The sequence below is a fragment of the Neltuma alba genome, unplaced genomic scaffold (genome assembly GCF_004799145.2).
Source record: "Neltuma alba isolate B1F8T4 unplaced genomic scaffold, ASM479914v2 tig00011756_pilon, whole genome shotgun sequence".
NCBI classification, from domain to species: domain Eukaryota; kingdom Viridiplantae; phylum Streptophyta; class Magnoliopsida; order Fabales; family Fabaceae; genus Neltuma; species Neltuma alba.
Genome location: NW_021636384.1, coordinates 750,352 through 764,208, shown reverse-complemented (window position 1 = coordinate 764,208; position 13,857 = coordinate 750,352). Strand labels below are relative to the sequence as shown.

The window sequence follows — 13,857 nt, the reverse complement described above, 5'->3', positions numbered from 1 at the left end:
AACTTTGACTTAAAAGGACCAGTCCTGTAGGGCCAAAAATAAAAAGGCAGGCCCATTTAAACCCACTAACAATAATTTTTTTTCTTAATTTATATTTTTTTTCTTAACCCTAACCTAAGTTCCTAACATTTTACACACACACACTCTCTCTAAGTTTCTTTTTCAGTCTTTCACTCACTCTCAATTCACACATCAGTCTCTAATGATATTAAAATAATAAAAAATATATTCTTCATATTCCTAAATCAAATTTCAAATTTGTATTTATTTGAACCAACATTTATATATTAAATAAACAAAATATATTTCCTGTATTAAAACAAAATTTTAATGAATGAACCAACAAATACGTATCAATTTGTATATATGTTATAAAATTTTAATAAATAAGTTAACACCTTTCTATAGTGGCTATATCAAAATTTTTACTCTATATTTAAATAGGGTTAGACAAACGAACTAGATAAAACTAAAGAAGACGATCATAAATAAAAGCAAAAAGAGGATGACACCATTAACTTATTAAAAGCATACTATGGATCAATCCAAAGTGCTAAGATATTTCATACTTCCTATAAGACTGTGCAGCAAAGTGGTTTGCACAATTAATCCTAAGAAAAAAAATACTACTCCGGTCCAAATTATAAGACCTTATTTGTAGACTAGAAATGAGATCTTATAATTAAGACCAAAGGTAGTAAGTAGACAACACAGAATCAATCCCCAATAGTTGCTAAGTTGAAACCTCTAAAACAAACTTAATATTGATAATTTTAAACAAACTTACTAGTGGGTAAAAAATTCAATTTAAAAAGATAGAAGAAGACATATTAGATTCTAGAATAGCTAAATAGTATTGGGAATAAATCATTGATATTTTTAGAAGTTAAGAAGAGCCTATTACTACTGAAGTGTCCAATCAAATATCATTATAATTGATGATAGTGACGATAGTGTTTGTCCTTTTTTTTTTAGTGAAAGTGTTTGTCTACTTTTAATGAAACTTTTGGATGTTAATGTTATTGACTTGTTATGTCTAATAGATGTTTTAGATTTTTTCTATGTTGTTGGACATTTAGATATGATGATCTTTCTTATTTGTGACTTAATTTTATTCATATTTATGTCTTTTACTAGTAATTTCATTGATTTATTTTCATTTTTTGATAAAACAGGTAAGAAATATGAAAAATGTAAAAAAAATTTAAACAGACCGGAAGTCTGCGGGCCAGCTCTGAGTCCATTGCTTAAGGACCAAGCTTGGCAAATTAGGGTATTTTTGAAATTTCAGCCTTGTAAGGCCGGTCCTTTTAAACCCGCCGTCCCTGCAAGGTCGTTTCTGTAAGATCGGGCTGACCTGTTTTTTTAGCTCTAACTGCAAAGACGTTAAAGAAGAGAAGATATTAATTAATATCTAATTACTTAGTAGTAATCGAATCTGTCTAATCTAATCAATTTGATTTTCAAGCAATAAAATTAATGTGAAAAAAAACAATTATTTATTATAATAATTAATAACTTGAAATTAAAATTAATTAGTTTGAATTTTTTCATCATTATTAGTCAACGATTCCTCAAATTTATTTGAAAACCCAGGCCTTTAAACATACATATAAATAAGGATAAAATGACCAAAATGCTTTTCTGTGAAACTTTAAAAACAAATATTGAAAAGCTTTATTTCTTATTTCTTTTTTTAATGTAAATAGATGTTTTACTTTTTTAGAATTTTTTTCACCCTAATCTATCTATATTGTTCATATTTCTTTCTGTTTGCGTAATAGTTTTACGGTTTTTACCAGGTATTAATGGGTTTATTAGCTTTGGGCTGATTGAGTCTTGGCTTGTTTTATTTATTTAGCATCGGATTTGGATAATTATTAGATAATGTAGATATTAAAAACGATCTGGTTCAATTTGTTTCGGCTTTTTGTTTTTTTTAAATGTTTGAAACCATAACCTGAACCAAGCCGCCCAGTTCAAGATCAAACACACCTGCATTTTAATCATTTTATAGTTTGGTTCCATTTGAATATCCAATTTAATTTAATATGTGACTCATTCCTCAAATTTTGAGAATTTGTAAAAAAAAATGTCTAGGTTATAGTAAATTTTGCCAAAAAAATGTATATAAGATCTTTTTTTTTCCCATTATATTCACATTTAAAATTCATAAAAAAAAATTAAGAATCGGAGTGCTGATTGACTGCATTATTAAAAATATTAAAGGAATATATATATATGTATATAACATATTTAGTTAACGGCAAAACGTATTTAAAGTCTTAAAATATATCAATGGAAGGAAATCTTGAAGAAAAACATATATGGTTAATCTGGATGTGCAGCATATTAAACAAAACTAGTTTTTAGAAAATAAATTATTTGAAGAATCTCTTTGTGGTTCAGTTTATATAAATTATTTAAATTGCTTTTTCACACAAAAGATGAAAACAATCATCTTTTGAGCCATAGATCTTGTAAATTAGTGTGATGATTAACTTTTGATCCCTGAGGTCTAAGACTTTTAGGTTTCCTAATAATTAAACGTAATCCATCTTATAATTTATAAGAATCGTTATTAAGTTAATAAACAGAGATTCCTAAATATATTTAGAAATCTAGTGATGAGATTCCGCCCTTAATCAATTAATGACAGTTTTTTTATGAAATTTGTAAATTGCGTCAATAATTCATGATTTTTATAGTGATATAATTCATATTATATAATTTAAAAGTTAGATAATTTATTTAATAAAAAAGCCTCCAACAGCACGGGACAACTGCAATATTCAAATATCAATTTTTTAAATATGACTGCTACAAAAAATTAATACTCAGTTGTTATAGATGCGGAAATAGAGATTATAATTACATAATTGATACCACTTTGTGTCATTAATATAAGACTTCGTTAGACTCTTATTTTCGTCCTTTTAGTAATAGTAGTTCTAGCAAATAAATTTGATTAGCAATGATATTTTAGGAAAGACAACACATATTTATTACAAAGAACTAACTTAATTTATTTCCTTAACCTCTTTAAATTAGTCAACTAACTTTTATATTTAGGATCGGAAGTAATATTTGAGAATCATGCTCAGTTACTGTAATATCCTAATATTTTAATTTTTTTCAAAAAAAGAAAGATAAAATAATAATATTTTAATACCAAAAAAAAAGAAGGGAGCAACTTTCCACACTTCCGTTGAAAAATTGATCCATGAAAAATTGACTTATGGAAAGTTTATGCATGGAAAAATTGAGGTGTGGAAAAAAATAGAGGCATTTGGATCAGAAAGAAGACTTTAGGAGGAGGAATGAAGACTTTGGGGGAAGGAGAATTAAATGTAGAAAGAAAATTTGCATTGGGTGGTTGAAAGATGGGAGATAAAAAGGGAGAGGAGACGTAGAAGACGAAGTGTATGCAAGAGAGAGAAGAGAGAGAGCAAGAATCAGAGAAAGAGAGAACGAGAGGAGCAAAGAAGGTTTAACATTTTGAAGGGTAATACAAGCTTTGGGGATCATCTAGGTACACAATATATTCTTTTTATCAAACTTTTTTCATGAATATTTTCTATATATTTTAGGTTTCCTAATGACAGTATTACTAAAGTGCTTAGAGAAAATTTTGAGACTTATATATGATATCAATATGGAGTTTTGGTAAAAGATGATCATAAAAATTTATAGGTAAATGAGTTGTTAATTTTAATCGGTTAGATTTGTCCATTTGTTGGTTTTTAGTGCTTAAATTGATTTTTCTAGTTGAAAAATATGTTATATATGATTTATATCATATTTTACCGATTAAAATTAAGTTGAATAATTTATTTGAGATGTTTAACATATTATTAAGATTTTAATCGGTTTAGTTTTATTTATTGGGTGACTGGAAGTTTTTAAAATAATTATTTTAGCTAAAAAGTTTATTATTGATGAAAATATATATATGATAGTTATATCATTAAATTTTTGATTAGATTATTTATTTATAAATATTTGAAATATTATTGAATTTTTTATAGTTTGATTTTGAGGTTTAAACGTAAAATGAGATTTTGAGAATTTAGAACATAATAATCTTATATTTGAAAATTTTGGAAAATTCTTTTTAGTAAGGTAATTAATTCGGAGGTTGTAAATAAATAATTTGGCTTTTAGAAAATTTTAAGTTATTTTTAAAATACTTAACTTTGGGTTATGAGAGTTGTGGGAATTTAGAATAAAGATTAAATTAAATTAGAAATTTAACTAATATAAAGAAGTTTAATTAATTAATTAATTAATTAGTTTATATTAATATGTGGTTATACTAATAGTGTAGATTAATTATTGATTGAGCAAAAGATTGATCTTGTGGTAATCCTTTTTATTGCTTTGGCGATAGATAACCACTTTCCACATGTTATATTTGCTAATATGTTGTTTGTGAGTATTTTGCTATTTTTGAATAATATTTGTTATTTGGAATTCGAGTAGATAAGTTACATCTTTTGAGCTATGAAAATTGTCTTGTGGGATTTTTAGAATTGTGATTGAGAAGTTTGGAAAAATATATGATTTATATCCTATGTATTATATTGAGAAAAGATTGAAACATTTGTATTATATTGTGAATGATGGGTTATTATTTGAATTTTGGATTGAGTCTGATCCTACCACGTGGTAAGACCGCTATTGGTGCACATTGGTTGGGTTCTTCCTTTGTCCCCCATAGTGAGGGATATGCCTTTGTAGCTTCTTATTCGTCCCCCAGAGTGAGGGATAGGTCTATATGTCTGATTAATCCCCCATAGTGAGGGATAGACTTATGTGGCTTGTGTGTTAGCCCCCATAGTGCGGGTTTGAATGATTGAAATTATATATTTATGTTTTTAAGAATTAATAATTGTCTCACTTAACACCTTACGAGCACGTGTTAGTATGTATGATGAGTTGAAAAGTTAGTTACTGAAACGTTTGTCTCACCCAGTGGTTTTTACTATCTTCAGGTGATAGTTCAAGTGGTGACCCATTAGAGAAGGCTCCAGAGGCATAGTTACTGTTATAGCTTGTATAGCCTCCCGACTTTTTTTATATGCGCTAATTTGTTATATATTACTACATAGGGCTCATCTACTCTAATGTTGTAAACTATTACTTTTAATTACTACTATCCGATATGGGAGTCGTTGGAAGGACAAAGATATTTAAGGCTTTTTGTATTATGCTCTTTTGATAGTGTTGATTTTTGACTAATGGGCTCCATGACTTATATTAAAAGGATTCATCAGTTCGTATGTTTGAAAGTATAAGTTTGGTTTGGACTAATGGTTGAATGATATTTCTGGACTTTGGAAGTCCAAGGCCCAAGTTAATGATCGATGTTGCTCATAATATAAGTTTATTTCTTTTAACCATGATAGCAATTTTAAAATTTTAAGTTTTCTTCTTTTCTATCATGGTTAATCATTTAAATAAATTGTTAGATTTAACCTAAAAATGGCTTTGAAAGAACGGTTGTCACAATTTGGTATCAGAGCTAAAGATTCTGTGAATTGGGTTGCATTACGTTGCATTTAGTAGCAATATATAATAATCTCACATAACCTTCCTTGTTACTTTGTGCCTGTGCTTGACCTTGCTTTATGTTTCTTTTGGTGGGTTCCATCCTTAGGTGGGGAGGATGGTACGGACGCGATCCCGACAAACTGATCAGGGTGGAGATGAATCCACAAACCTGCCTAATCAACCAACGAATCCTCTACAATTTAACCAAGATACCTTACTGCAACAGCTAAGGGAAGTGGTAGTTAAGGTGATAGATGAGAGAGTAAGGAAGATGGAGGAACATTTGAGAGTCAAGAAAGCTGTGGAAGAGTTTGAAGAGGGTGGGCTTCCTAAGCCGTCTGTGGGAAATTTTATCACCCACAGGGATTCTATTGAAGGAACTAGAGAAGAGAGTAGTTCACGAAGGCGACAAGGAAAAGAGGAGGCTGTGAATCTTAAGAGTATATGGAAGGACATAGAGCGGCATCACCCAAAGACTTTTGATGGGGATATGGATCCTGACAAAGCTGAGGCTTGGATCAATGATATGGAGACAATATTCAAAGCTTGTGGCTGTAATACCTACCAAAAGGTACAAGCAGTTGTAGTCTTTCTTATTGAGGGACTGAGCTAAAAGGTGGTGGAGGAGCATAAGCGACAAAGATGACTCGGGGATTATTTGGAACGAATTTAAGCAGATGTTCTTTGACCATTACTTTCCCCCAGCCATGAGACAAGAAAAAGAAACAGCTTTTTATGCTTTTAGACAAGAGAATATGCATGAGGATAAGTTCATTACCAAGTATATTGACCTTTCCAAGCATGTTACCTACCTACAGCATAAAGATAATCTAGAGTGGATAGCCCAGCAATTGATAGAACGGGTGAGGCCAGAGTTGAAGCAGCAAATGGCCTTATATGAGTTTAAGAGTTTTGAGGATGCCTGCACGAAACTTAGGATGACAGCCCGCAGAACCCGAGAGGTAGAGGAGAGCTGACGTCGGGATAACCAGGGTAGATTCTCTGGTTTTATGAGGCCAATGGGAGGAATCAATGAAAGAATAACTACAGTTATGGGAGCTCGGGTAACTTAAGCAGAGGCAAGAGCCAGAATCAGAAGAATTCAGCCCGTGGAGGCGTTATGCAAAGGAGACAAGCTCAGGGGAGCCGTATAGGGGGAGATCGGAGTCTCTACCATGAGCCTGCCAGATCCACACCAAGTGTTAGTGGTCCTTGCATGAGATGTGGGAGAAATCACCCAGGAAGTGTTGGGAATGCTACAGATGCCATAAGTTTGGACATCTAGCTTGTAATTGTCCAGAGACGCAGCAGCAAACTCCTAGTTTCAGATCCACGGTGCCTGGGAGAGTTTTTGCGTTGACTAGAGAGAAGGCTGGAATGTCTCCTAATCTAATTAGAGGTACTGTCTCTCTTTAAGGACATGATATACCTGTGTTGTTTGATTCCGGTGCCACTCATTCTTTTATTGCTACGGAATGTGCTCAAAAGTTTAAATTTCCAATGCATGATTTGTCTTACATGTTGAAAGTGTGCTGTTATAGCTTGTATAGCCTCTCGACTTTTGTTATATGTGCTAATTTGTTATATATTGCCATATAGGGCTCATCTACTCTAATGTTGTAAACTATTACTTTTAATTACTACTATCTGATATGGGGGTCGTTGGAAGGCCAGAGATATTTAAGACTTTGCATATTACGCTCTTGATACCAAATTGTGACAACCGTTCTTTCAAAGCCATGTTTTAGGTTAAATCCAACAATTTATTTGAATGATTAATCATGATAGAAAAGAAGAAACCTTAAATTTTAAAATCGCTATCATGGTTAAAAGAAATAAACTTATATTACGAGCAACATCGACCATTAACTTGGGCCTTGGACTTCCAAAGTCCAGAAATATCATTCAACCATTAGCCCAAACCAAACTTATACTTTCAAACATACTAACTGATGAATCCTTTTAATATAAGTCATAGAGCCCATTAGTCAAAAGTCCACACTATCAAAAGAGCATAATACGCAAAGCCTTAAATATCTCTGGCCTTCCAACGACCCCCATATCAGATAGTAGTAATTAAAAGTAATACTTTATAACATTAGAGTAGATGAGCCCTATGTGGCAATATATAACAAATCAGCACATATAACAAAAGTCAGGAGGCTATACAAGCTATAACAGCACACTATGCTTCCAGAGCCTTCCCTAATGGGTCACCACTTGAACTATCACCTGAAGATAGTAAAAACCACAGGGTGAGACAAACGTCTCAGTAACCAACTTTCCAACTCATCATACATACTAACACGTGCTTGTGATGTGTCAAGTGGGACAATTATTAATTCTAAAAAACATAGATATATAATTTCAATCATCCAAACCCTCACTATGGGAGCTAACACACAAGCCATATAAGTCTATCCCTCACTATGGGGGATTAATCAGACATATAGACATATCCCTCACTCTGGGGATGAATAAGAAGCCATAAAGGTCTATCCCTCACTATGGGGAACAAAGGAAGAAGCCAACCAATGTGCACCAATAGCGGCCTTACCACGTGGTAGGATCGGACTCAATCCAAAATTCAAATAATAACCCATCATTCACAATATAATAAAAATGTCTCAATCTTTTTTCAATATAATACATAGGATATAAATCATATATTTTTTCAAACTTCTCAATCACAATTTTAAAAATCCCACAAGACAATTTTCATAGCTCAAAAGATGTAACTTATCTACTCGAATTCCAAATAACAAATATTATTCAAAAATAGCAAAATACTCACAAACAACATATTAGCAAATACAACATGTGGAAAGTAGTTACCTCTTACCAAAGCAATAAAAAGGATTACCACAAGGTCAATCCTTTGCTCAACCAATAATTAATCTACATAATTAGTATAATCACATATTAATATAAACTAATTAATTAATTAATTAATTAAACTTCTTTATATTAGTTAAATTTCTAATTTAATTTAATCTTTATTCTAAATTCCCGCAACTCTCATAACCCAAAGTTAAGTATTTTAAAAATAACTTAAAATTTTCTAAAAGCCAAATTGTTTATTTATAACCTCCGAATCAATTACCTTACTAAAAAGAATTTTCCAAATTTTCAAATATAAGATTATTATGTTCTAAATTCTCAAAATCAAACTATAAAAAATTCAATAATATTTCAAATATCTATAAATAAATAATCTAATCAAAACTTTAATGATATAACCATTATATATATATTTTCATCAATAATAAACTTTTTAGCTAAAATAATTATTTTAAAAACTTCCAATCACCCAATAAATAAAACTAAACCCGATTAAAATCTTAATAATATGTTAAACACCTCAAATAAATTATTAAACTTAATTTTAATTGGTACAATATGATGTAAATCATAGATAACATATTTTTCAACTAGAAAAATCAATTTAAGCACTAAAAACCAACAAATGGACAAATCTAACTGATTAAAATTAACAACTCATTTACCTATGAATTTCTATGATCATCTTTTACCAAAACTCCATATTGATATCATACATAAGCCTCAAAATTTTCTCTAAGTACTTTAGTAATACTATCATTAGGAAACCTAAAATATATAGGAAATATTCAAGAAGAAAGTTTGATAAAAAGAACTATATTTATGTATCTAGATGATCCCCAAAGCTTGTATTATCCTTCAAAATGTTAAACCTTCTCTGCTCTTCTCTCGTTCTCTCTTTCTCTGATTCTTGTTCTCTCTTTCTCGTTCTCTCTCTTTCTCCTTGCATACATTTTGTCTTCTGCGTCTCCTCTCCCTTTTTATCTCCCATCTTTCAACCACCCAGCGCAAATTTTCTTTCTGCATTTAATTCTCCTTCCCCCAAAGTCTTCCTTCCTCCTTCTAAAGTCTTCTTTCTGATCCAAATGCCTCCATTTTTTTTGCCACGCCTCAATTTTTTCATGCATCAACTTTCCACAAGTCAATTTTCCATGGATCAATTTTTCAACGGAAGTGTGGAAAGTTGCTCCCTTCTTCTTTTTGGTATTAAAATATTATTATTTTATCTTTCTTTTTTTTAAAAAAATTAAAATATTAGGATATTACAACTCTTTCCACCTAATTAGAATTTTGTCCCCAAAATTCAAACAACCACATACACAAATTAAAAACAGAAGCAACTCAAAGTGCTTACTAAGAAAACAAGTAAGGGTACTCATAACGCATCCGTTCCTCAGTCTCCCAAGTAGTATCACCAGGACTCATGCCCTTCCAAAAGACCTTAACAAGACGGATAGTCTTGTTTCTCAATTGTTTATCCTTAACATCCAAAATCCGCTCTGGTTCTGTTGGATAGGTCAAATTATCTCGCAACTCGACTTCTTCGGGTTCAATAACATGAGACGAATCGGGATGATACTTTTTCAACTATGACACATGGAACACGTCGTGTAAACAAGAAAGATGTGGCGGTAGCACAATTTGATATGCAACAGGTCCAATCCGCTCCAAAATCTCATAAGACTAGAATATGCATGAGGATGAGTTCATTGCCAAGTATATTGACCTTTCCAAGCATGTTACCTACCTGCAGCATAAAGATAATCTAGAGTGGATGGCCCGGCAATTGATAGAACGGGTGAGCCAGAGTTGAAGTAGCAAATGGTCTTATATGAGTTTAAGAGTTTTGAGGATGCCTGCACGAAACTTATGATGACAGCCCGCAGAACTCGAGAGGTAGAGGTGAGCTGACGTGGGGATAACCAGGGCAGATTCTCTAGTTTTATGAGGCCAATGGGAGGAATCAATAAAAAGAATAACTACAGTTATGGGAGCTCGGGTAACTTAAGCAGAGGCAAGAGCCAGAATCAGAAGAATTCAGCCCGTGGAGGCGTTATGTAAAGGAGACAGGCTCAGGGGAGCCGTATAGGGGGAGATCGGAGTGTCCACCATGAGCCTGTCAGATCCACACCAAGTGTTAGTGGCCCTTGCATGAGATGTGGGAGAAATCATCCAGGACAGTGTTGGGAATGCTATAGATGCCATAAGTTTGGACATCTAGCTCGTAATTGTCCAGAGACGCAGCAGCAAACTCCTAGTTTCATATCCACGGTGCCTGGGAGAGTTTTTGCTTTGACTAGAGAGGAAGCTGGTATGTCTCCTAATCTAATTAGAGGTACTGTCTCTCTTTAAGGACATGATATACCTGTTAGTTTGATTCCGGTGCCACTCATTCGTTTATTGCTACGGAATGTGCTCAAAAGTTTAAATTTCCAATGCATGATTTGTCTTACATGTTGAAAGTGTCAACTAAAGCGGGAGCCACTGTGTTAACCACACAGGTATGTTTAAGTCTTGTGCTTAAATTTGAGAATTATGAGTCAGTGATTGATTTGATTTGTCTACCCCTCAAGGGTATTGACGTGATTATTGGCATGGATTGGCTATCAGCAAATAATGCCATTTTGGATTGCAAAAGGAAGATGGTAACTCTTCCTTTGTGCACTACGATAGTTGAGGCTATTAATGGTCTTTTGTGGTTGTCTGCTACTCAAACAACTAAGTGTATTCAGAAGGGTTGTCAGGCCTATGCTGTTTTCTTTTTTGTTAGTACAGATAAAGAAGTTGGTATAGACCAAATCGACGTAGTAAAGGAGTTTCCTGAAGTATTTCCTAAGAAAATATCGGATTTATCCCCTGAAAGGGAAGTTGAGTTTTCCATTGAGTTAGTGCCAGGGACAACTCCAATTTCCAAAGCACCATATAGAATGTCACCTTCTAAGTTGGCAGAACTGAAAAAGCAAATCAAAAAGTTACTTGAAAAAGGATCTATTAGACTAAGTGTCTCACCGTAGGGATCACCAGTACTGTTTGTGAGAAAGAAGGATGGGAGCTTGAGATTGTGTATAGATTACAGGCAGTTGAACAAAGTGACTATTAAGAACAAATATCCTCTGCCTGGGATTGATGACTTGCTAGATCAACTAATGGGGTCAATGGTGTTTTCCAAGATTGACTTAAGGTCTGGATATCATCAATTAAGAGTCAAAGCAGAGCACATGCTGAAGACGGCCTTTCGCACCAGATACAGACATTACAAGTTTCTAGTAATGCCTTTTGGTTTGACGAATGCTCCAACAGTGTTTATGGACTATATGAACCAGATCTTTAGGCCGTATTTGGACAAGTTTGTGGTGTTTATAGATAACATCCTGATATACTCTAAAAATGAGGAAGAACACCAAGAGCATCTTTACATTGCATTACAAATATTGAGGGATCATCAGTTGTATGCTAAGTTAAGCAAGTGCTAGTTCTGGCTTAGAGAAGTGAAGTTCTTAGGCCATGTAATATCTACTGAGGGAGTAGCTGTTGATCCTAGCAAGGTCGATGCCGTGTTGAACTGGGAAACACCAAAATCTATGACGAAGATAAGAAGTTTTGTGGGCTTAGCTAGGTATTACTGAAGATTCATCAAGGGATTTTCTCAAATCGCCATACCTCTAACTAAGTTAACCAAGAAAGACCAACCGTTTATCTGGAACAAAAAGTGTGAGGTAGCTTTTTAAGAACTAAAGGCTAAGTTGACCACGGCACTAGTGTTGACTATTCCAGATCTTAGTAAACCGTACACCCTTTACACTGATGCTTCACTTAAGGGTTGAGGGTATGTCCTGATGCAGGAAGATAAGGTGGTTGTCTATGCATCTAGACAATTAAGGCCACATGAGAAGAATTATCCTACACATGACCTGGAATTAGCGGCGGTGGTTTTTGCATTAAAAATCTGGAGACACTAGTCATATGGATCATAGTTTGAAGTCTTCAACGATCACAAGAGCCTGAAGTATTTAGTAGATCAGAAAGAACTGAATAATAGACAATGCTGGTGGATGGAATTCATCAAGGACTATGACTTTGAGTTTAAGTATCATCCAGGTAAAGCCAACGTGGTTGCAGACACTTTGAGTAGGAAATCGGTGCATGTGTTTCACATGAGTTTAGAGGAACACTACTATTTAGAGATATTGAGAGATCTCCAAATAGTGCATGAGGCTCCAGCCACTCTACAATCAATTTTGGTGATTATGAGTTCTTTCAAGACTTGAAGGCCGCACAAATGGGGGATGACCGGTTATTGAGCATTCGAGAGGAAGTGGAGACCCGTGGTGTGCCTGATTATGAAATTAGTGAAGAAGGAATCCTGAGGTACAAGAAGAGAATTTGTGCCCCTAATAATGAGAAAATCAAAAAGACTATTCTAGAAGAGGCATATCAGAGTAATTACACGATACACCCAAGGATAACCAAGATGTACCAGGACTTGAAAAAGAATTACTGGTGGTCAAAAATGAAGAAGGATGTCACAGATTTTGTATTAAAGTGCCTGACATGTCAAAAGGTCAAGATAGAACATCAGAGACCTCCAGGACTATTAAAGAATCTCGATATTCCCTAATAGAAATGGGACAATATTTCTATAGACTTCATTACTGGCATGCCAAGAACCCTAGCTGGCTATGATGTAATATGGGTAATTGTGGACAGATTGACTAAGTCAGCACATTTCTTGCCTATCAAGAGTACTTACTCTTTAGAAAGATTGACAAAGCTGTATATAGATGAGATTGTTCGACTTCACGGAGTGTATCATTTCAGATAGGGACCTGAGGTTTACATTGAACTTCTAGCAGTCATTACATGAAGCCATGGGCACTAAGCTCAAGTTTAGTACTACTTATCATCCTCAGACTGATGGACAGACCGAGATGACTATTTAAACTCTCGAGCACATGTTGAGGGCTTGCGCTATAGAGCTAAAGGGCAGTTGGGACACTCACTTGTCATTAGCAAAGTTTGCCTATAACAACAGTTATCACGATAGTATTCAAATGGCACCATATGAAGCTTTGTACGGGAGGAAGTGTAGATCTCCACTTTGTCGGATTTAGTGAACGTCACAACCAGAAAGATTCAGCTGATCAAGCAGAAGTTGTTGATGGCCCAAAGTCGACGAAGAGTTATGCAAATCATCAGAGGAGATCTTTAGAATTTGAAGTGGATGATCATGTATTTCTGAAGGTTTCACCTGTCACTGGTGTTGGTAGATCCATTAAAGCCAAGAAGCTTACACCCCGATTTATGGGTCCTTATGAGATTTTGGAGCGGATTGGACCTGTTACATATCAAATTGCGCTACAGCCACATCTTTCTTATTTACACGATGTGTTCCATGTGTCACAGTTGAAAAAGTATCATCCCGATCCGTCTCATGTTATTGAACCCGAAGAAGTCGAGTTGTGA

General features: G+C 33.8%; 2 protein-coding genes across 2 annotated transcripts; both read left to right on the top strand.

Moving 5' to 3' along the window:
• The first annotated feature begins 10,847 nt into the window (after window positions 1–10,847).
• On the top strand, window positions 10,848–11,408 carry LOC114717613 (uncharacterized). The gene has a single exon (XM_028902822.1). The coding sequence runs from the start codon at window positions 10,848–10,850 to the stop codon at window positions 11,406–11,408; it is 561 nt and encodes a 186-aa protein (XP_028758655.1).
• A 1,265-nt stretch (window positions 11,409–12,673) lies between these two features.
• On the top strand, window positions 12,674–13,857 carry LOC114717611 (uncharacterized). The gene is made up of 3 exons (XM_028902821.1): window positions 12,674–12,928; window positions 13,016–13,087; window positions 13,522–13,857. Exons 1-3 carry the CDS (start codon window positions 12,674–12,676, stop codon window positions 13,855–13,857), a joined length of 663 nt encoding a protein of 220 aa, XP_028758654.1.